Raw genomic sequence first — 24866 nt, forward strand, 5'->3', positions numbered from 1 at the left:
GACTTTGTCAACCAGGCTCCTGAAAAGCCCAAAGTCCGCCCTCCGGAAGTCCAAGGTAGCAGTTCTGCTGACCCCTCTCCTTGCTTCTCGCAGAATCGAAAACTCTATCATTTCATGGTCACTGTTCCCAAGACAGCCTCCAACCTTCACATCCCCCACAAGACCTTCCCTGTTTACAAACAGCAGATCCAGCAGGACACCTTCCCTAGTTGGCTCTCTCACTAGCTGTGTCAGGAAGTTATCCCCAGTACATTTGAGGAACCTTCTAGACTGTTCCCTCCCTGCTGTATTGTATTCCCAGCAAATGTCCGGCAAATTGAAGTCCCCCAAGAGGACAAGAGCTCGCGATCTTGAGACTTCTCCCAGCCGTTTATAGAATATTTCATCTGCCTCCTCATCCTGATTGGGCGGTCTATAACAGACTCCTACTACGATATCTGCCTTGTTGGCCCTGCCCCTGATTCTGCTGGGAATGGCCCCTGGCCCGCACCGACCCACGAGCTGTGCTGGGAAGTGCTTCAGAGACTGCTAGTCTGATAGGACAGAACCACACTGGGGACACCACCACCAAGGAAACAGTACGGACAATGACCACGTGCCACAGTTTGAGGCTGAACCCTAGCCCCGTTTAGTTTACTGCTACAGGGTTGGCTATAGGGATAGAGATCAAAAAGCGCCTGCAACATAAGCCAGAACTGAAATCTAAATTCTACATTTTATTGATGCCTCCCTTGTGCTTCACAGACTCTTCTTTCAAAGCTATTTTTGACAGTTATCTCCAAATTAAAGTGTCCACTCTGCTCTTTCATGTCATCATTAATTGGCCCTTTTCCCTGGACAACCAATCAGATCTTTTTAACCAACACCGAAAATGTTCTTGTGAGGCACAGAAAAAAAATTTAAGAAAAAATAGTAAATTAACTGAATCTGCACTTTCTCTCTGCAGAGTCGACAGTTTTGCAGTGCAGTGTCGCAAAGTCACTCTTTCCCATCGCAGATTGCAGCACAGGGTATCTCATGAAGAAGAGAACATGGCTGCTGCTAAGGTGACTTGATTACCTACTCGCATCTCAGGTCTGTTTGACCTGCATTTTGGGTTAAGCTGCTGTAAGAAGCCATGAGATATTGAAACCTTGTTTCTGTAAGCCATATGCTGACACTACCTTGGGTCACCGGGCTTTAAGAAAGAGCGTTTCAGGTTATTAAGAAGACAAGCGTACACAGCGTACCTCTGTCATCTGATACTTTTCTAAAAATCACATGCCTCTCACTCAAGAAAGTGCAAGAAATACATGGTAACCCCCCTTTGTCCTCAGTCGTGGAATGCCCTTCCTGAAAAATTTAGTTCCTGAAACCTGCAGTTTGGTTATCATGAATGTAAACCACCGCTGTCGCAGCAGGGATGTAGAGAGTAGCATGAAAGACTGATGACCACCCTGAGAGGAGAAGGGATGGGGAAAGTCTGTGCAGTCAGAGTCATGCACACATCTTGGGTGCTTCCCCTAAAGCACACACCTTCTCTTCAGCACCCCTTTTCCACGTGTTTATATATCTGGCACACGAAAGCACACGCAGTGCACTGTTTTGCTTATAGGCAAAGTTTTTACCGTTCAGCGATACCCAAATAAGAAAGCAAATACCCATTGTTGGTTGGTTTGTTGTTTGTTTGGGGTTTTTTTTTTTCCATAATGGGAAAACTGTCTAATTCTCCTCCTGCTGTTCAATTGTCCGATGAAAACGTACACAGAAAACCTGCTGCTTTCTTTAGATACGCATTCAGGTGGAAGCAAAATAAAACACCAGGAGCCAAACACTGACATACGAGGAAAACGTCAGAACCATGGCTGCAAAACTTCCCCCGCTGCTCATCCAGGTCGCACCTCTGCGCCATTACGTTGAGTTGCCATATTTTCCCCAACAGATGAGGCAACGCTCCTACGGGTTGTAACCGCTTTCCTGGAAATAACCGCTTTTCCTACGAGAAAAAAAAAAAAAAAAAAAAGGCACGTGAAGACCCTAACTCCCAGGCTTCTTCCCACACGGGGAACACCTGCCCCTCGTCACCGGGCCTCATGGCTGCCGGGCGGCGGTGCCTCTCACGCCTTGTGTCGCCACCGGCCAGTTGAAGCAGCCGCTGCAGAGCCGCCCACGGGCATCCCGCCCCGCCGCCTCCCCACACGCCCCGGCCCCAGAACCTACCCGTCGGTGTCCATAAAGGACAGGCGTCAATCCAGCCCTCACAGCTAAACTCCCCTAAAAAAAGCCGTTAACGGTCCGGCTGGGCGTGGCGCGAAGCCAGGCGTTGCCGCCGGCCGCGCCTCAGCGGGGTCCCAACGGCATCACTGAGGGGCCCGGTGAAGCGGGAGCCCCTCGCAGGTCGCCCCGCTCCCGCCCTTTCACGGCCCGGGTTTCTGCCCGGGTGGCGGCTGGGCGAGGCGAGGCGAGGCGAGGCGTTACAGGTGCTCGAGGGAAGCGATGCCGGCGGGCCCGGGGCAGGGAGGAGCGCTCCGCTCCGCTCCCTTTCCCCACCCCACCACACAAAGGGCCTCCGGCCGCCTCCCCCGGGAGCACGCAGCGGGTAGGGGGGGTGCCGGTGGCGGGGAGAGGAGCGGGACCCTGACAAAAGGCAGCCCTTCTCCGCTTCCCCCCCCTCCTTCCCCAGGCTGCAGGCGGGGCCCCGCGGCGCCTCCCCCGCGCTGCCAGCCATCCCGCCGGCCCCGGGGGGGAGGCGCTGGTCCCACTCGCCCGGGCGAGCTGTTGAGCGCCGGCGGCAGCGGCCACCTGGTCCCGCGGGCAGGGTGCCGAAGGAGGTGAGTGGAGGCGGGCGCCTCGTGGCCCGCGGGCAGCACCGCACAAGCCCGCCCGGCCTCCGCTCGCCCCCGGGCGAGCGCCACCATCTTGCCGGGGGCAGCGCTCCCCCGCGGGCAGGGGGTTGGGGGCAGCCCCGGGGCGGGGGCGGGGAGGAGGGCAGCCGGGCCGGGCCAGGCCGGGTGAGGGGCGTGAGTGTGGGGGCGCGCCCGATGCCGCCGGGCTCCCCTCAGCGGGCTCCGGCGGTGGGACTTCGCTTCGGCCACCGGGATTCCCCGGTGGGGGTTTTGTTGTGCGTGCGTCTGTCTGTCTCTCTCTCTTTTTTGCCTCCTTCAGTTTCGGTGGCGCTAGGGGAGGAGGCGAAACAAAGGCAAGCACGGTAACCTGCCTGAAAACGAGCGAATAAATAAACAAATGCGGGGGGCTCCACGGGATGCCCTCCCCTCCCTGAGAGGGGAGCGGATGGCTGGGGCTGCCCCGCCGCAGCCTGCCCTGCGCTCTGGGGGTCCGAGCAGGGCTTGGGTTTATTGGTTTTGTAGTAGATTAATGAAGCATCCCGGAATTAGAGAAACAAAGCGGTCCCCTGGTATGAAGACGGCCGTTCAGATGCGGGGTTTTGTCGGCTGGTGTTACCTGCAGTGGTTAATCACACGGGCTGTAAAATAGGATGTTTTTGCCGCTTGTGGTGTTTATTTACTTTTTGTATTTCACTGGGACTGGACTATTAAAATAAATCAGCCAGCAATGTTGTCTGTAGATTTGTTGGGTTTTTGTTTGGGTTTTTGGTTTGGTTTTTTTAGGTTTTTTTTGTTTTTTTTTTTTACTTCTCTCTTTGTATCTACAAAAGGAAGGAGGCTTAAGTGTTTGCAACCTAAAAGCCAGAAAAGGAATACTTGTTTCACGATATTTTTAGCTGAAAACCTTGAAAAAGAATGTAAAACTTCATCTTGATAGACTTGACAGTAAATTTGCTCTTGTAAACCCTTTATTTCATTTTTAAAGCCAGTCCGATTTAGTGATTTCAGAATGACTGAGAAAATGAGTAGTAAAGGCTCAGAAAGCAAATAAAAAGAAACCAAATTTATTTTCTGAAAGGTCCCCTACAGGTTGCCTTTTTATGACAGTCTTCAAATGCTTTTTGGGGTTTATTAGTACGCATGCAGCCTTTCTGGCATGGAGGGTAGAACATTCAAAATAATGTTCAGTAATGGGGTCTGTGTTTATTAAATGTACTTACCTAGTGCAAGTTTGGTTAACACATTGAAAATTAAGAGTACAATTATAAACAAAAGTACACATCTTGCCATTTAAGTAGGAAGGCAGAGGAAAACATTTGATTTGGACCCTAATTCAAGAAGGTGCTAGAGCACAGACCTGATAAAGGCACAGTTGTAGGGCAGAGAATTGAGCATTATTTTCATACTTGTTGATGTTGCGTGCTATTTCTTGTGTTTTGGGCCTGGCTGCTACCCCACAACTCTCTTTTCTATTATTACCCTTTCTGTAGGGAGGCCTGGGCTGCATCCACATGATTTTTTTTCTGTTGAACTTTGAAATGCTTGTGTTTCAGATGGCTTCCAGAAGTTATACGCTTCACTGATTCAGGACTGGGCTATACAAAAGTAATTACAGAAGTTGCATGGAAAGGCTTTTTTTAATGACAAAGGTGTCTGTAAAATCAGTCTTGAAGGCAGCCACCTGTGTGCCCTGTTGAGGCTTTGCAGGAGCTTCAAAATAGATACTGGGTTTAATCATCTTAAAACTTATATCTACTTGAAATTTTAAATACAGTGTTCCTTTCAAGATGGAAGTTGCTATCAATTGCTGTTTCTAACAAAATTACTCTGCTGGGTAAATCTATAACAACTTCATTAGGAAGTATTCAGCATGGTTACTTAACAGAAAATTAAATCCCAAATAGATCAGAAGAGGACTTAGCTCTTCTTTCCTAAAGGATCTCCTTTACCTTGCACTTCTGTTCGGCACATTCTGCAGGCACAGGATGTAGGCAGTGCTCTCTCCCACAGGCAGTAGGGAAGGTTTCTTGAGCCTTAGGAAACCTCAGCTGTGCCTTTTTTCCCCCCCATGTGTGTAAAATTGTAAAAAGCTGAACACTCAAGCTACAAGTCTTGACTTTTTTTTATGGGTTATTGCAAGATGCTTTTGATCTGCAACAAGCTGGGGTCAGGGGAGGGGGGGGGAGAGGAGGAGGAGAAGGGACTTGTGGAGTAGATGTTCTCTGAGCCCTTTGAAACTGGACACCTATTATATGTTTGTCAGCAAGTCGGTAGGACGAAGTGACCCAAGTGATTTCTCAGAGACCTGAGTCTCCTAAGCTGAGGAAAGCACGTACTCCTGTTATATGGTCACTGAACAAAGATGCTGTCCTAGGAGCTTTCTCCAGAGAAAGGTCTTTGACAATTCCAAGTTCTGATTTCAAGAGAAACTGCTAATATTCTAATGCTTTTTTCCATGATAAATAAATTAAAAATAGACAGAACATGCCATGTATGTAGCATAGATTTTGCCTCTTTGAACTGAATTAGTCTAGGAGTTAGGATTTGCATGCTTGGCCACAGGTACCTCTGAGTTAAACAAATGGTATTTGCATAGTGTCTTCGTGCTAGTGGCAGTATCATCTTGTGTTTGTCAAGGCTTTGCGCGAGCAAGAATAATGCATTGGTGAGATGGGAGTTTGGGTTTATCGTGAGAACAACTTGAATACGGGAAGATTTATCAGCCACTTAAAATAAGGGGGTCAAGCACATCACCACCTCATTCTCTGCAGAATGCTGCGTAGCACCATCAACTTCTCTTGTGTTTAAGGCTTAATTTAAAAATGAAACCTGGCTTGTCATTCTCTGGGGTCTTGAGGAAAAATCTCTGAAACCTGCGTGATCTGAGTGGAAACAGATACAGACTGTGAACAGTTTTAAAGAGGTGTAAACTGCTCTCCATGCCATTTTAGAGGAGTCCATGTTCAGGCCAGTATGGTTATTTGGTTTCTCATGGATGGAAGAAGAAATAAGTGTGAAAGAAAACTTTGGTGTGTGTGTGGGGAGTGTGAGGGGGCAGGAGGAGAAGAAATTTAGATACCTAATTCCAAAAGCTCAGTTTTCAGGAATGTAGGTGGTTTGGTGGGAGTTTTAAAGACTAAGGAAATTATGCTTTTTCTAATAATGATATCTAGGCAACTAGAATTCTATAATGTGCTGCTTTTCTCACATTTACGTTAACACTCCTCATACTTGGATTGTCTTTAGTTATATTCCACTGAAAATAGAGAAGGTCTTTCACCCAGTGTTAGACATGAATTTTGTACAAAATGGACAGCAAGCCACTTTACAAATCCAATACCACATTAAAGTATAGGACCTCTGTTTTTTCCTGTGGTGGATCCAAAGTAGAAATAGTGGGTGTGTAAGGTCCAGATTTCTGAAGGACTTGAGATGCAGCTCAGGTTAGGATGCTTGCAGCTGGTTGATGGGGAGGAGGAACTTCTGGCTTTGTTCATACCTCATTTCATACCTGCAAGAAGCTGTTCCCTTGCCTTTGTGCTCTGCTCTGACGGTCTGTGGGCAGCTTGGTGTGCACTGGGCTGGTAGTTCTCAAAAGGGAGAGAGAATTTGACTGTGTACTTGAAGCTGTTCCTGTGCCTATGTGCAGAGTGGTGTAGGCAGGCAGTAGGGGAGGCTGCTGCTGTCTTGGGAGAACTCAGCTAACCTCTGTGATGTGTGTACGTTTACCTTTTTATTCTTTTTGCTAGATGTCTTAAAGTATGGTTTAATTAACAAAAGATAAACTTTTCTTGTGTGTCTGCCCCAAAAGGAAGACGGAAGACAGCTGAGGGGCTTCATTTAAACTTGTGTTCCTCAAAAGAGCAGTGTCTCCTCCCTGTAAGATGAAAAGTAGAATAAATAAAAAAGCATTTCTCTCATGAAGTGCATTTGGGTTTTTTTCCTTCCTTTGAAGAGGCCTCAGTTTAGCTCTTGCTAAATAGTCTTGCAATTTCTTTGAGATTAGTATTTCCTACATAAGTCTGTTGATGATTTCTAATGCTTTGTGGAAGGCTTTTAAATAAAAAATGAGAACATTTATCTTCAAGGACTACTTAGTACTCAAGTTAAATGTTGATCACAGTAAAGCTCCAAATGAGAAAAAAATTTAGTCTTTAAATTGATTTTGGGTATTCTGCGTGCCCTAGAGAGAGATGAGAATGTCTGGGGCTTTGTTACTGCTGCTTTTTCCCCCCATCTATCTGAACAAAATCTGAAAGGACTGGGGGAGGGGCAAGAGTAGAAATACAATATCTCCATAGGCAGAACGTGAGTAGTTTAATAGGCATTACTAAAATCCTAAAACGCTTTATGGTTTTTATTACATGACTCATTCTTTGTGGCACTCTATTGGTATTGTATACAAAAGCGGGACTTTTCATCATACAAACTCAGGTTCATCCACAATTGCCTTGGGCTGTCTCAAGTCAATGTGAGGGGTCGATGGGATCAGGAGATGTGCATCTCTCTTACTCTAGTGAATGCTGAAGGCACATGGGTCAAGTAGGTTCTTAACTTAGACCTTTCAGTTTAATGTCTGAATTTAGGTGTGAGGAACCTGGGCTATAATGCATGTGTGTCTTACACTGGGAAAGTGCAAAACATGTATTGTGCAATGGGAAGAATGGCTGGCCAGTGTTGCAAAGCATGAAAATTATAAAGAATGCTGCAGCCCAGATACATGCGCTTAAAATAAGATTCTCATCAGAACGGTATTGATGGGTTTAAATACCATTCAGTGTATTTTAATCCATTGTAAAATAAAGAAACGTTCATTAGTACTATACAGACATTTGTTTCCATTTCAGTTCGATTCTCCTGCAGAGATGTGTGAGGTACACGAGTGAGCTGTTACTTAATCAGCTGGACTCCGCTATCTCTATTGATATGGATGTACCGAGCCTGGTGAATTGCTATGTTTAAGCCTGCTTGTTCAGGCTGGATAACATATTAAACAGTTTTTCTTTAAAAGCATTGGAATAAAATGTCATCATGTTTATGGAAAATAAGGGTGTGAAATATCAGTAGGTGCTAAATTAAGACCAGTTTTCCCCACATAAATATATTTTTTTCCCCTAATGACTTAAATGGAGCAATGATGAAAGCATGGTGAAGTGCTGCAGTGATCAAATGCCGAGTGAGACAATTCGCAGGACAATCTGAAAATATTGGACAAATGGTCTTAGAAGTGAGATATGTTTAAATGTTTGTGTTACACCTGACTAGAGATAATGCCCTGCCTAAATAACCAGGGAAATAGCTGAAAAAAACTGTATCGTGTAGCAGCAACAGAGATCCAGTAATAGTATATCACCTTGGAGCAATGGGGACCCTAGGAGTCAGGTTTAACTGCCATGGTGAAGTGATTGCAGAATATGGATTTAAGTTTCTGAGATAACTGGATGTCTTGCGTAATCTGGTTACATTTGAAGATAATTATTAACTACTCCCTTTGCAGTGCTATTCTTGAATTAAAGGGGGATTTTGGGTTGGAAACTGAAGTAAATTCAGTGAAGTGTGTGTGCAGAGTGATTGAAATAGGACTGCTTTCAAAAACTGCTCTTTTGTCTGAATTTCATAAGCAATAGTTCAGAAAGCGTTTGCACCTCAATTAAGAAGTGGTATGGAGTGCTACATATTATTACATATTACTTCTTAATATTGCATATTAACACGTTCTTGGCCCCATATGTATTTATAGTTTCAAAGCTGAGACCTCATCCATTTAGCGTACTGTCAGACTGTGCTGCATACCTAACTGATATTAGAATAGCTGGCAACTATTTGCAGTAAATAGGGGGATGGTGACCCCTACCCGACGTTCCCCCTGGGAGTGACTGGGATCACGGTGGCAGAACAGAGCTTTTACACGGGGATTGTGAATTCACAATGATGTGCTGTACCTACCGTGTTCTTGGAGACTTTCTCTCTTCCCAACCTAGAGCACATGCCAAAGCTGTAACATATCTGTGCCTGTTTTCATACAGTGGTAAGTAACCATCACATTTTTCAGATGTCTTTACTGTGGGGGTGGTGAGGTACTGGAACAGGTTGCCAGGGAGGTTGTGGATGCCCCATCCCTGGAAGTGTTCAAGTTCAGGCTGGATGGGGCTTTGAGCAGCCTGGTCTAGGGGGAGGTGTCCCTGCCCATGGCAGGGGGTTGGAACTAGGTGGCCTTTAGGGTCCCTTCCAACCCAAACTATTCGATGGTTCTGTGTACTCTGCCAAGCCCCATGTGTTCCTGTGTGCTATGCTGCATCCCTATTAGTATTATGTTTTGATAAACTTCACTGAGCTGAGAAGCAGGTCTTTATTTGAGTTTGCATAAAATGTACCTTAATAATTGGTGTCAGAGAGCAGCAAGAGCAGGACTGCTCCACAAGAGGGGCCCAAAGTAGGAGCCGAGGGTGGCCCCAGCACAGACTCACCGACCAGGGCACTGCTCACAGGGTCTGAACACCAGATCTGGGCACCGGTAGCAGGCTGTACCAGCCTTCCCTCACCTGGGGAATGAACCTGGTCCCTCCAGGGAGTCCAGTCAGGAGTGAAAGAATCCAGAGCCAGGACTCAAAGCAGGGCTGCGAGGTAGGCCTCCCCAGGCGACAGGGCTGTAGCCAGGCATGCCAATGGCATAGCTTAAGTAGGGACTGAAGGCCTCGGGCTTAACTTATGTGCAGCTCTTGGGCCTGTGGGTAGAGGTCTTGGCCGAGGCTGATCAGGGCCAGTGAAGTCTACCAATGCCTTCAGGCCCTGACAGTTGGATCCAAATTCTGGCCTTGCTTTTCCTTGGGTATTTCACCAACTTTGATGTCTGCAATCTGGTTTAAAACAAAACGGGAAAACCCAAACGCACAAGCAGCATTGGTTTTAGTACGCAAAGCTGAGATTCAGGAGCAGTTGTTTAGCCCTGTAAGTGTCAAATGTAAGTTTCATTCTTGGGACTTTTTCTTGGTACCTCAGCCTAGTTTTTATGCTGGTTGAGGGCATTACTTTATCTTCGGATGTTTTGATATGATGAGAAAAATTACTTGCATCTGCAGTATCATTGCAGTGATGCAGGTGGACATATATCCGTCAGGGATGCTATGACTATTTGGAGTATTTTACATTAGCGCTTAAGGCAAAAGAATCAGTTGGATTTTGTGTGTTTTTTTTCCCCTCCTTTTTTTGATATGTTTTCCTTTTTATAGGCAATCTTGCTCAAGTCAATTTTATTAATGTCTCTGCAAGCTGCCTCTCTTCATGAAAGTATGGAAAACATATGTAGTGATTACGTCGCAGCCCTCCCATATTTTTTTCACCAAATTCTTTGCCCTCTGAGTCCCTGAGCTGTTGGCTTAAGAACTAAGTTCACATTGCTGCTCTTAAAATCATAATAAAGATTATGAGTGGGTCAGAAAACTAATTAATTAAAGTAGGATTAAGGTCATAAATGTGTGTCTCTAACTGCATGTTTGGATATAATTATATCACGTTATCTTCAGGAGTTTCCATTCCTTAAGGAAAGGCAATAAATTAAAAGTGTATGCCTAGAGTAATTTGCTGACTACTGAAGCATAGATCCAGCTGCTTTTCAGTTCACCTTGCACAGGAGCAGGGGGAAAACTCCTGTAAGTTTCTGGGATTTTTGTCTCCTTCAGATGAGACTTCCCTGTCTCTGTCCCAATTCTTGGGCTAAAAAGGAGAAGTTCTGGACAGGAAAATTTTGAACTTTTAAGTGGCTTGAAGAAGTAAAATCTATTAATTTAATGTCTTAAGTGTAAGGGTAATTGAAAGAACTTCCCCTGCTCCCACAGAACTGAAAAAAACATTGAAGGGCTATGAAATGCTTCTTTCCTTAAAACTCCTGTGCACGTGCTACTTAGGTACCTGCATGTGCATGCTTGTGCTCATCGTTGCATGTGGCACGTCAGACAGTTGCAGAGGCAGATGCAGCTTAAAAGTACGTACTGTGCACTACATACATTATTTACAAGCAGCGTGTGCTTTACTACAGCTGTAACTGTTTGCCGCTACCTGTGTGACAAGAAGGATGTGTACACTGAACCCATTGTGTTCAGCAGCTACGGAAAGAGTTGAGCGATTTGCATTTCCCATCCTCAACAAATGTTGCAAAGCCTAGAAGACTGGAAACAGACAAAGGAAGAAATGAGGAAACTGGCAGTATATTGGCTAAAATAAAACAAAATTACTGTCTCTAAACTTGGAAGTAGATGCACCTTGCAGTAGTATTTGAAGAAGAGTGTTTTATCTGTTCTGTTGAAGTAATGTAATAAGTGACAGAGAGAGAACTTTATTGTTTGTGGGTGATTCCTGGGAGATCTGGCACTAAATAATGTGCGGCTCTTTTTTTTAGCTGTTTCATTTTAAACTGATAATCCTTTTATACTTTCTTCAGGCCTATAAAACTGCCACCTTTAAATGTAATGTAGAGATCCCTACATGTATCACTGTTAATATCCGTGGTCTGGAGTGATGCTTTTACTCAGCTCATCAGTAGCTAGAAACAGAGATACGCTAGAAGCACTCAGATTTAGAGATGCTTGTACGACAAACAGAGGTCGCGCATCTTATCCAAAAAGCATTAAATTTACCTGGAGAAACACGTATTTTCCTGCTCGGGCTTGGCATTTCCCAGATAGATGTGGAAAAGCTTGTTCAGGTCCCTTGGCTTGCAGGTTTTGGGCCATCCTTTTGTTGCCCATATGCCCTCTGGAGGAGAGCAGGAACAAACCTGTCTCTGGATGTGGTGCAATTTCCTGAAGAACTGTAAGTATTTGGAAAGCTCAAGCTGTTTTCTCATGTGGAGCAAGTATGTTACAGTTCATAATGATTTAGTTGTAATTCTGAGAATTAGACGCTTCAATAAGGGTGATTTTTGTTTATGTGAAAGAGCAAAAACACTGTAGTTCTCTGGCATTTGTATATGTAAATTGAGAAACCTGCAGGTGTTTAAGAACGTGCACGCTCTGGTACCTGTAAGCACAAATAAGCCTGGCAATTAACTCTATCTAGGCTAAGGAACTGTAGCCCCTTTCTTTTGCTCAAGAAGAGAGCAGCCCTGAAGTACCTTGATGCTGTGTCAGAAACCAAAGCATCTCTTCTTCCTGCCACATTTCCAGTTAATCTGTTTATGAAAATTTTGAACCGTAATTGCAGCCTCCTCATATCATGGGAATCATAGTATCTTATTCTCTCTTTTTATTATTTATTCTTACATTATTTCACTTTTTGACAGTCCGTGTTCCAGGATGTTCTTCCACCTAGTTAAACTGGGTTTCAAAAGGTATTTTTAACATAAACATTGGCTTTTTCTGCTGAAAATGCAGAGTGACACTGATATTTTTTGCCTTTATGCAGTAGTTATTAAGATCATATGTCATTTGATATTTGTATGTTGTTTGGGTTTTTTTTTTTGTGATTAGCTCCCCGACCTATGATATAAGCATTTTGAGAAAGTGCGGGGACTCTTGAAGTTTTTATTTTGGGTACAATACCGTGGATGGCTATTATGAACTGCATAAGATACCATAAATGCCTGTTATAAACTGCATATTTTTTCTTTAAATAAAATCAAAGATACGACAATCTGTATGTAACTGTCAGTCTTAATGTTTCTTTCAAATACCTAGGGTTTTTTTTTCTTTCTTCTTGCAGAAAATGATTTTCTGTTTGTGTTTAAATTTCAGAAATCAATTTACAGCATTTTCATGTCTGACTACTGGTATTGGAGGTTGATCCCGTGCAAAGAAACTGGAAACTGCAACTGTTTTGCAACAGCCAACCAGTCTAATGAAGAGAAAGAAGAAGATACAAACCATCAGGTTGTGGTGTCAGATATCATGCAGCTTGTGCAAGATAAGCAGGAGGTGCCAGAAAGCACAGCAGGTGAGAAAAATATAATGTATTTTGAAAATTGTCCAGCTAGCTGCCAAACCGTATTAAGAGGAGGACTGAAGAGGACTGAAGGCTTTAAGAATTTTAGCAATGGTGTCTCATCACTAGTAATAAGAGTAGGGCAGAGAGCCCAAATAAAGGACTAGGTGAGTATTCACGTGGAGGAGGGTGATGTCACCACAAAAATAAGCGTTTAGTAGCAGGCTAGTGAAGAATGAAGACCTTTACTCGGGAGGCCTGATGCTTGTTATAAGAAATTAAAATAATTCCATAAATTAATTGATTAGCAAAAAATAGTCATCCCGAAGAAACCTGACCTACCTTCCTACAGTTTTAAAATCATACTTCAGAGAAACTGCTGAGAAGCAAATACAAAATACCTCTGCACCTTATCACATTGCTTTTGTTGCCATGGTCCATAAGCAGAAAACTGTAGTGAGTGCTAGTTAATGGTTACAGGGATTAAGAATACATTTTTTCCTGTACCATCTGATCTTATATTTACTCATGCAGGAGGTTGTTGCGTTCATATATGAACTATGTGACCTTTGCCTTGGTACTAGTGCAGATGGACTATAATTCTATAATTTGATTAGCAGTTGCATCTGATAGCAGTTGGTCTTTATTAACACATCTTCATTTCATTTTGTTAAACAAGCCTTTAAAAAGCCTCCTAGGTAATTAAAAAAAAATCTACACATATTCATGCAAACCTCTCTAAGCTGGAAAGATGATCCAAAACCGGAAAGATGAAATTCACTAAAATGCAGTTTTGCATTTAATATACAATTACAAGGCAGGATATGACTCCTTTGTCATAAAAGGAAAAAAAGCTCATTCTTTCAGCCTGGATGAGCTAATGATGTTAGTGCTACTACAGAATGATTCATATTCTGCTCTGGCTTAACAGGAGGTAGTTATTAGAGTAATCATTTTATTTGTGTTCTGTTGAGGTCTCAGCCAGAATATGAGATTTCTTTTGAGGGCAACAAGGAAAGATACAAAAAAAAAACCCCAACCAACCAAACCAAAAAAGCCCCAACAAAACAAACCCAAAAACCAAACACCAGAGCAAAAAAGCCTGCAGAAATTGCAGAGGGTGTCAGTATTGGTCAGAGGGTTACAAAATATGACTTTTGTGCTTTTATGGAAATAAGGAGTCTGTATCTAGACTACAAGAGAAAAGAGAAGGAAGAGCATGCATATTCTGACTTTCTAGTGGAGATCTTTGTATGTGGAAGAAGGTGGACGTCTGCTTGTTTTAATTTTCTTGTGCTCCATATGTAATAGAATAAGAAAATGCAAACTTCATTTATGCACAGAAGATTTAGATATACTGTGGGGATTGTTGAACAGGCTACTTAAAGAGCTTGCGCAGTCTCTAGCTTGTTCTTAATGAAATCTCTAGTGAAATAAACCACTGCTGGAGGTGAGCTAGGTGTACTTGATTCCATCTCAGTGCTTTAAGCTAGGCTAAGAGACTTCAAGAAATTTTTTTTAGTACAGTGCTTCTGTGGTGGAAGAAGAAACAAACGTGTCCTGGGAAGTCAGGCCTGGAGTATGAAGTCAGAGGAAAGGTAGTTCTGTCATGTGTCATCTGGAGGATTTTAAATGGGAAACTGCTACTCCTGCTCTCCAGAAACTCAGGGGAGAGCTGTGTTAGGTTCAAACTAAGGGGTGGATGGGTGTGTATTCTCTGTTGATGTAACAGTGAATCAACAGTTGACTGGTTAATCTACAAAGGCAGTTTAGTAAACTGCACAGAGCAGAATGAAAGCAGTGAAGATGGACCAGGAAGTGAGTGTATATGCATACTTCATAGGCATGGGACTGTCTATAATAACCTGCACATACTCGGCTATGCTAATTTCACCTTTTTGCTGTGGCTCCTGTCCTGTCGCTGAAGTCCATGTAAAAGAAATACGAGGTTTAGTGAGTGAAGTTCTGGACTAAGTTTGCTGGCCTGAGATGTAGCAGATTTTTCATTGAGAGTTACATCCATGCATGGCTTGACAACTGAATTGCAAGCTGTTAATCAAAACTGAAAAGCACTCGATAATACTCTTTAGGCCTGGAAAAAGTGGGACATAGTTCTTAAAAAAAATAAATAAAATATTTGTTTTCTTTCAGTTTGAAGAAGAGAACACTATATAGACTGGGAAAGGAGATTTTCCAGAGCTAGGAATAAGAAACTTAGTTGCAGATAATTTTCTGGTAAAGTTATTAAACTTTAAAACTAAATTCAGTATGAAAGCTCTTTCTGTGTCACAAGTAATACTATTGCTAGTATTGGGGGTTGAATGAATCATTGTATTTGTGGACATTTTATTGGGTTTTGATTTTTAACAAATTATTGCTCTTGATGCAATCTGCACGTTAGTATTTTCTGACTTTATCAAGGGACTGCTAAAAAGAATCTGCTCTGAAAAGAACTACAGCGACATGGTGAATATTTAAAAAGGGCAATTTGTATGCTGCGTATGTGGTCGAATGAAAGTTGTTTTGCTCTAGTTCTAATGCTTGTTTAAATACTCATTTCAGGAAAAGAAGCAAGTATTTTTGTGGTTGGTAAAGAAAGCCATAGTGCCTTGCTCTGTGAAGCTAAGCCTTATAGTCTTCTGGTGGGAAAAGGCAGTAAGAGAAATGCTGCTGCAGAAAATAAACTCCAGCAATGTTGTCAGAGTCTTTTCCCTTCTCTATTTTCGGGTTCTGTAAGCAAATATGGGGGGTCTTAGTCTCTCATGCAAGCTAATAATACTGTAGGATGGAGAGCATCTTGCTGCTCTTAGTTAAACCATATGTTGCTGTTGCTGAAGTTTTAACGCCTTTGTTCTCTCCCCCGCCCCAGGAACTCATCTGCTATACTATTGATACTATATTATTAGCAGTATTTTTACTGCAACATTTTCCTAGAAGTTATAATTAAGATCAGGTCTTCATTGTGTCTGTGAGTTTACACACAGAGAGAACATGTTCCATCTTAGAAGATTTATAAGCCTAGCTTGAAAGCGATAGATGAAGAAATGTGCAAAATTGAGCTTGAGGCAGAGCGCAATCAAGATGGAAGCATGATAATGTCCCACCAACTTGTCTGTGCTCTAGTCTCATTTCAGATTCTGTGTGTAATACATCCTTCCCCTTCTTGTCTTCAGAAGAGGCTGGAAAATTGAAAAGATGTAGGTGGGCCAGACAGTCATGACTTTTTAAAAAGAAATAAATAAAAAATTAAAAATCCAGTATTTCTATAATTTCTCAGTGCCTGTTATGTTGTTCCACTTGGTTGGGTTTGGACTTCAGGAGTGCTGTGCTTGGAGGCCTGCTTATATTACAACAGGGTGTTGGTTTTTTTTGAATGGTGCTTTTCTGCGCTGGGGATGGTCCCAGTCAAGTGGTTGACACCTTTTCTTTGTTTGGTTTTACTTCCTTCAGTTCAGATCTGTTTGACATATAGCCTTTTCACAAAGGGGTTTTTTACCCTTCTGCCATGATGCTAAAGCAATAGGGAAGCAGAGGAAACCTCCTGTGGCATTAAGATTTGCTAGTATGATGTCTTGGGAACTGTATTTGCTGATGTTGTAGTAAACAGCCATGAGGGTGCTACAATCAAAGCTTTTACAAAAGTAAGGGGACTGTCGTGACTCTGCCCAGGTTGTGAGGAATCCAAGGATACAGGTGACCACTGACTGAAGTCTGAAGTCTCCCTGGTCCAAACTTACCTGAGAAGACATACTTCATGAGTGAAAAAAATTTTTAAACCATTATAAAACAGGGTCTTTTTATCATTTTACATGATTGTTATAATTTTTGCATGAGAAATTACAGGGCAGCTGAAAAGACAGGTGAGTGACTGGGAAGTGCCAATTCTAACACTTGTAATAGTGCGGCAAAACACACCGTCAGCTGTTGCACTCACAGGCACTTGAAATGCTCATCTGTTACGTTCATGTGCTCTTGGAAAGAAACATGCTTAGTATCATATCAAAATGTTAAATTGTGTTATTTTCCATACATAAACACCTTTTAGGCACTGCTCAATGGAATTACTGAAGCTGACAGCTTTGACTGATATATACCTGCTACAACCTCGCTGTCTGGAACAGTGTGGTCAGGTTACATTATCAAGACCACTGATGACTCATCACCTGCCTCAGGGGTGGAAAAACCCAATGTCACACTGTGTCTTAAACACTTGTACATCCTGGTAACTCCAGTTATATTCTGAACCCAGAGTATAAATTCAGTTATACTTATTAGCCCCTTGCTTCCACTAGTCACAACTGTATAAATATAAGATTTCAGTAGTAATGTACAAGGGAAACACTGTTGGTGTTCATTATTATAATAATTATGCTGTGTAAAATTAGCTATTGTTTTTCTGAAAAGTCACTTAATGCTCTGTGGATCAAGTCCATTCTATTCCTTGATATCTACAAATACAACCTTTTAAAAATCTGAATTAAAAAATATGAAACTTAAAATGATCTCTTAGAAGCAGCTTTTATTGGTAGCTAAAAGAGTGAGAACAGCATGCTGCCATCTGATTAACATTGGTACCATTTCTGTGGAATGAAGGTGGCATAATAGACTTCTCAGCCTGGCTGTGCAGATGCTAAATAGCTCATGACCTTTTTTGCCTTTAAAAACAAAGCCGCCTAGAGCTGGAGTCCTTAAGCTGTAATACACAAGCCACTTAGTGATACGTGGTCCAGCACAGAGCTGGTAGCTATTGTTGTCCCTGGTGGTATCTGTCATAATGCTCAAGGAGGGAGGGGAATTGAGATTTATTTTCTTTATGAACATAGAACTGGGATCGGCGTAACTGTTGGCAGAGAAAAGTATTTGTTTTGCTGTACACTTCTCTGTTTTTCTGCTTGGTGGCAGTGGGTTGTCCTCAAAGGACAGGCTGGATTTTACTGTGGGAGCTTTTAAGTATATCCATGCTGAGGTTTTTGTTTTGTACTAGTAATTTGATTGATGTGAACTGCATGTCCAGGTAAGATACAGCAGATATTATGTGTGCACAGTTAGCATTTCTCAGTGTTTGAGGCTATTTGCTTACAGTGGAACTCAATTTTATAGATAAATGTCTTTACAGACCTGTTCCTTTGCTGGCTGCTGTAGGACTGGTATCAGTCTCAGCATGTGTTTATGAGCCAACATTTTTATATGTTAATTAAAAGAGCTGCTTTTTATTAAAACTGAATTTCAACTGCAGGAATTTGGCAAAATCTTATGAGTTTAACTCCTCAAAATGGGACGTGTTTAAAGTTAATTGGAATAATCTACCTAACAACAGGGAAAGGAGAACTTTTGCATGGTAAACCTCATCTGTATTATGTTGCTGCTTCAAGTAACAGAGCAATGAAATCCCAGCTTGATTAAAATTAGTAGGAGTCTTGTCAGGATTTTCGTCTTAAGACTTTTAATCTTTGCAGGTTAACCAGCCTCTTAAATGAAATTAATATTAAACATCTTACTCTAATTCCTTCTTTCCTGGGAATTACAGCAAATATGGAATATATAAAAATAACTTCTTTTCAGCTAGTAGCACTTCAGCAAGAAGCTGGAGCAGAAAAGCTCCATTAGTGTAAAGAGGCATTACCAGCTGAAAATGAGCTATGGAGAGGTATTTCAGTAATGTCAGCAATAAAATTCAGAGCATGTGTGAGTATATATGTCTGCATATATATATGTCTGTAATTCAGTGCCACACTTGATGAATTTTCAGTTCAACTGCTATTTGCCTTCCTGCCTATGTGGGTATTTCATATGATAACAGAGAAAGAATGAAGCTTAAAAAAAAAAAAAGACATTTTCTGGAAACAATGCTGCCTGAAATTACTCTTAGTGTTTATTAGTTGCTGCTAGTCTTTTTTTTTTTTTTTTTTTGGCCACACCACTAAGATAAAGTTGAAGAACCTATGGTACCATCTTCAGCTATAGTGAAGGCATGAAAGCATTTTTAATTTTCCTCCAAAATTCCCTGAACCCAACTGGGAAAGATTTTAGGGAGATGTTCTGAGTATTGTGTGCTGCAATAGTTTATACTGATCCATCGCAGCTTTTAATGGTGTATCAAGTATATTGGAAATACCTTTGCTGCGCTTCCTTCTACTTTTTCCCTGTTTTCTGTTGTAATAAGCAGCCCAGCCACAGCATTTTTATTTTTCCCTTTCTATTCTCCTATTTCCTAGAGAGTCTTTTGCTTTTCAGAAAGAGTTTGGCTGGGGTTCCTTGTTAGCTATGAGATCACATGGAACCTGGGAGGTATAGCTGGAGCTCTGCCAGCCTGACTGTCTGCCTTCATTTTGCTGCCTGTTCTGTGCAGAGAGCTCCTCGCCAAGGGAGAGGCAAACACCAATAATCTGTCCAAAAAAGCAAGGACTTTTTAAGATTCAGTTAAGGGGAAGCTGTACCTGCTTTGTTCTGCATGGTGTTCAGAACACTTTCACGGTAAGATGTGGCGCATGTAAACTAAAACTTGGTGTTTCCTCAAATAGTGGCATTTTTATGTTGCATAGGGAGGTATGAAATTATTCTCTAGCAACATCAAGCTAGTAAAAGCTAACACAACTTTCTTGGGTTTATATATTTTAATATTATGTAGTTATAGATGTCCTTTTATTTATAACATACTTGAAATATGTCACCATTTAATCATAAGAGAAAGCAATAACATTCAGTTGTTAATGTTTTCATTTATTAAGGAAAATTAATAGTTTTTGTGATGCCTCTGAATGTAATGAATCTTTCTCTTTTGATTTAGATCATGCTTCACTTTTCAGATATTCTCCATGCAGGATGAAACATTAGATGCTTGCTGAAACTAAAGTAGGAAAGCTGTGTCAATTCTGTTTAGTCCCTGACATGAGTACCTTTGTGCCTCAGGTGGCTCCAAAGAAATTGGAAAAGAGCCTAAGCAGCGGTGTAATTGAAATTCAGAGGAGGTTACATGTCTAACCCATTTAGGCATTCTGTAAATCCCATCTTTCTGTATCTGTAGGCAGTGGATATCTTTGTAAATCTGCTTGATTATAATATCTAAACAGGAAAAACCAAACTGTATTATAGAAAGCGATGTATTCTTCTGACAGGGTAATGCATCTCATGCCTTGGATGTGCACCCCACCCTGGTGTAATGAAGAGAAGTTGCATGGCAAGTTTAGAGTTCTTCCTTGCTTGTTGCCTCCTCTGCTTCTGTAACAGCAGATCGCTTACTGGATTTGGCACTTACTCCTAAGGCCATGAAGATGGAGAAGTTGTGAATGTAAACATTAGGTCTTGCGTAGGTGCAAAAGAAACCATCTGAGCTACAAGGTTTCCCACAGGATCCTCCTGGATCCCACAGCATCCTCCTCGAGACACTGTCTGCCCATGACTTGGATGGGAGTACTCTTCACTGGGTTAAAAACTGGCTGGAGGGCTGGGCCCAGAGAGTGGTGGTGAATAGAGTTAAATCCAGTTGGTGGCCAGTCACAAGTGGTGTTCCCAGGGCTCAGTATTGGGGCTGGTTCTGTTTAATATCTTTATCAATGATGTGGACAAGGGGATTGAGTGCACCCTCAGTAAGCTTGCAGACAACACCGAGTTAGGTGGGAGCGTCGACCTGCATGAGTGTAGAAAGGCGTTGCAGAGGGATCTGGACAGGCTGGATCAATGGGTCGAGGCCAACAGTATGAGGTTCAACAAGGCCAAGTGCCAGGTCCTGCACTTGGATCACCATAACCCCATGCAGTGTTACAAGCTTGGGGAGGAGTGGCTGGACAGCTGTCTGGCAGAAAAGGACCTGGGGGTGTTGGTCGGCTGCCATCTGAATATGAGCCAGCAGCGTGTCCAGGTGGCCAAGAAGGCCAACAGCATCCTGATCTGTATCAGGAACAGTGTGGTTAGTAGGACTAGGTAGGGAAGTGATCATCCCCCTATACTCAGCACCGGTGAGGCCCCATCTTGAGTACTGTGTCCAGTTTTGGGCCCCTCACCACAAAGAAGACACTGAGGTGCTGGAGTGGGTCGAGAAGGGCAATGAAGCTGATAAGGGGTCTGGAGACTAAGTCTTATGAGGAGCGGCTGAGGGAACTGGGGTTGTTTAGCCTGGAGAAAAGGAGGCTGAGGGGAGACCTTATTGCCCTCTACAGCTACCTGAAGGAGGTTGTAGAGAGGTGGGGGTTGGTCTCTTCTCCCAGGTAACAGGCAATAGGAGAAGAGGAAATGGCCTCAAGTTGTGCCAGGGGAGGTTTAGACTGGATATTCAGAAAAAGTTTTACACTGAAAGGGTTATCAAGCATTGCAACAGGCTGCACAGGGAAGTGGTTGAGTCACCATCCCTGAAGGTATTTAAAAGAAGGGTAAACATAGTGCTTAGAGATACAGTTCAGTGATGGTTTTTGTCAGTTAAGTTGATGGTTGGACTGGATGATCTGAAAGGTCCCTTCCAACCTAGGCGATTCTGTGATATCATTTCAATGTCATCTACGCATCTGTAGGGTAAAACGTGGTGGGTTAGACTGACTTGCTGACTTCCAGATGGGAATTAATTGCTTTGCCTCTGTTCTAGCCAATACCCAGATTAGATGTTGGGTTCAGTTGTTGCCTCTGGCACTGAGGAGTTACTCAGGGCTGTTTCATGCAAATGCACAGATTTGCTGGGGTTAATCAATGCACACTCTTTGAGTGTTTAAAAAGTCAAACCAGGACTACGTAGGAGGAGAGTGTTTTGATAGATAATGACGATGGAAGACTATGAAATAAATTAAAGGGTTTTTTGTTTTCAAGCCGTTTTTTTTTTTTTTCATTTTATTATAGCTACAACAGCTGTTTATGTCCACAAGTAAGGTGCATAAAAATCTTCCTACCATGGAAAATAGCTCTCTAGGAACACCTTTTGTTCATTATTCACAGGTACAAACTGCAGACTGGCCTCATACTGATAGGGGTGGGTTTTTTTGCTGTTGGAAATTGTGCTGTTTTAGAGTTAACTAGAATTGGTTAAATGGCCAGCTGTCAAATGAAAAACCGTTTCCTCCTGCTATATATACTGTGTTTGTTTTAATTGCTAGAGGCTAAAGAGAGTTTATTTAATTTGGACATGCAATTTAAGTTCCTTAGTGAGCAGTTTTATTTTCTCAGCTTATTAGATCTGCCTAAGCCTATTTGTTGATCATAAGGTACATTAGAAAAATTGTGATTCTCTAAAATTATTTGTTGCATATAACTAGATTATTGCTTGTAGTCCTAAAATGTCATCCAAACTAATTATTGAACAGATTAATCTATTTTCCATTGACCATTACTAAACAATTTTTTATGTAGCGAGGAGGAGGGAAGCAAATTTCATATTGCATCCGGAGTCTGTCGGTTTAAGCTTACTGCTGTCAAATTTGTGTGACCTGTTTTGCAAAGGCTTACCTGGGGAAATGTACTTTTACTAATTACTAAGTGTGTGGAGGGGGGGAAAGCTCTGTGATAGCCCTGCAGCACACATGACTTGCATCCAAGAACCATCTTGGGGCAGAACAACTATGCTGAAAATGATGGATTGACTTGGTTTCTTCTGGGAAAGCAGCAGTGAAAAATAAGCTGCCTGGATTAACTGCTGCCAAGGAGACCTGTCCAAAAGGTGAAGGTTCCAGGGAAACCATATCGATGTTGCTTCTGATGAGGTTTCTAGGACGTTGGGAGCAGGTCCTTGAAAAACAGGTGGTCTTGCCAGCAGCTGCTATTTCCAGTAAGGTGTGTGGATACATGCATGATGCTGTGTGTGTGTGCAGAAGGTATTGGAGACCTCCGTAATGCAGAAAGGACTTGCCAAAAAATCCAATTGGAACAAGGCTGTTAAGCCTAAACTGGAATCGGTTCTCTTGATGCTGCTTGAAGTCCTCTTCACTAGCACTCTGTGCTGAGAAGAGATTTTCTTTTTTTCCAGGAGAAATCATGGAATTTTCTTTTTCCACATAGGTAGGGCTTGCAGTCACAGGAGTGGGGGGAAAAAAATACAGCAGAAATGCCCCATTGCACATATTACGGAAGCTGTTTTTTCCCCCTCCCTATTTCTGCTTACTTTGAGAAACACCTCTCATTTTAGAACATAAATGTTCAAGAACTATACTATATATAGAAATTTGCTGTTCCATCTGTGTGCTGTAATATGCTTTTGCATAATTCCAGCTCTCTGCAGTAGTATCTTGTGGTGTTTCGTTTACCCTGGCATATTTCATTCCACAGAAATACTCTGCGCCCTCCCTCTTCACTGTTGCAAAACATATTTACATAGGAGGGCTATAAATGAGATTCTAGAAGATACCTCAGTGGCATACATGTGTGCAGCCAGGACTGGTCCCAAAGGGAGCAGCTGGGTTACTTTCCAGTTTTACTAACTGGTGGGGCTCTAGCAGGGCTACTGGTCTTGTTCACTGTGCTGCAAAGGAAGAGGCTCACCAGGAGTGCATGGGAGAGAACAGTCACAATGTTTGGGGGACTTAGGTAGCGTTTAGGTATTTAAGTTCAAGAGGGTGTCCCTCATTGTCTTTGTAATTCCTTCAGTAGTTTTTTCTGGTGAGGATTGAGCTACCTGGGGTTGAAGGGTCCCCTTGACTTTGCCCATAGCTGCTGCCTTGTTGAGAAGGCTATCTGCAGTTTGGCATGTGCCATGCTCTTGAGTTGCTACTTGTGCCCGATATACACCTTGCTGAGCTTCGCAGAAGGTAGGATGGTCAGCTTTATACATGCTGGATACAGAGGTGTTGGGTTTCCCAACATACGTCATAGTGAGGTGGTTGGAGCTCTTGCCGAGAAAGAGAGCACTCTTAGGTTTCCTCTTCAGCCTAGAGGACTGGGTGGACATCCAGCTGACTGGCCGCCAGGCTCTTCCGGCGTGAACACAGTGTCTTGAAGGACTCAAGATTCACTAGAGCAGAGGGGGTGGTAGCAAGGGTTGGTTCCCTGCTAACTGAGTGAGGCCCTGACTTGTAAAATGGGAGTCTTGAGCTTTGCTGATTCCAGTAGCGTTTATACATCTAATAAATAATCCCTAGATATGTGATGCGTAATCAGTGCTTGGAGTAGGGATCTTGTTCTCATCTGATTGCATTTTAAAAGAAGGAATTGTGTGGATGTCAAAAGCCAGGCAAGGGCTGTGATTGTGAACCCTGGTCATGATGCATGCCTTTCAGCAGGCAGATGAAACCCCAGCCCAGTCTCTGCAGAAAGAAGGATGAAGCTGAGCTGCCCCTCTGTCATATTCTTTGGCTTGCTTAGACAGAGTGTGCTGGAAGTGTGGGTTGTCCTGTGTCCTTCTCACAAGGTCTCAGTTCTTTTTGTGCTCTGCTTAGGGAATTTAGAGCCCAGTAGATTTCACTATGGAAGGCAAATGCTGGGTGTCATTACCCAAAGTCTTTTGGGATCCTTCTTACCATTTAATAGGTCCACATGTAATCATCTTATTCTCCATGAAGTTTTGAAGAACTTCTGATTGGTCTGAACTGGCTTATTATTAGTCACTGCTGTTTGGTTTTTTGTGGTTGTGTTTTGTTTTGTTTTTTAAAATCTGTGTAATTGTTTAACAAAGAGGGAAAACAGATTTAAAGAGCAAAAAGATGTATAATAAAAACTCATTGCATGAATTTAGAAATTGACTATTTTACTGGCAGATTTCCTGTCAACTGGTTCTGTTAGCCCAGTGTATCTAATATTACTAGAAGGTGTAATATAAATATGTTGTCTCCAAATGGCAACCAGAATTCACTGCTATTTTTTATCCATCTTTTTTTGGGGGTTTGTTTTCCTTTTGGAGGGGTGAGTAGAGAGCAAAGGCATATTTTAAAAATTTGTTCCTTTCAGTTCTGGTTTCGCAGTTACTGGGACACAAAAGTATCTAGAGATAGATGCTGTAAGAATTTTCTGCTACTGTGCCTGGCCCTTTAATCTCTTTTAAGAAATTGAATCTTGCCCTTCCATGCCCAGTAGATGTTGCTGTTGAATCAATAACACTGAAAGAGGACAAGGGGAAAAAAAAAAAAAAGCTTTCGGAGCTCATAAGATAAGGTAAATATTATGGTATCTGATCCAGAGAAAAGAGGTCTAGTTTAAAAAAAAAAAATGCCGTGCCTG

General features: G+C 42.5%; 1 protein-coding gene across 4 annotated transcripts in view; it reads left to right on the top strand.

Annotated features, from left to right (window-relative positions):
- Positions 1-2710: 2710 nt before the first annotated feature.
- Positions 2711-24866, top strand: part of MCF2L (MCF.2 cell line derived transforming sequence like) — a 170070-nt gene continuing 147914 nt past the window's right edge. Inside the window, exons 1-2 of one of the 4 annotated variants that reach the window (XM_054191203.1) lie at positions 2711-2810; positions 12554-12752. In XM_054191203.1, the coding sequence (XP_054047178.1) occupies positions 12575-12752 (178 nt within the window). In that variant the 5' untranslated portion in view covers positions 2711-2810; positions 12554-12574. Of the gene's footprint in view, positions 2811-6361; positions 12753-24866 lie in introns of those variants that run through there. The other 3 variants (XM_054191279.1, XM_054191252.1, XM_054191212.1) reach the window with 3 other exon arrangements.

The sequence above is a fragment of the Rissa tridactyla genome, chromosome 1, assembly GCF_028500815.1.
Source record: "Rissa tridactyla isolate bRisTri1 chromosome 1, bRisTri1.patW.cur.20221130, whole genome shotgun sequence".
NCBI classification, from domain to species: domain Eukaryota; kingdom Metazoa; phylum Chordata; class Aves; order Charadriiformes; family Laridae; genus Rissa; species Rissa tridactyla.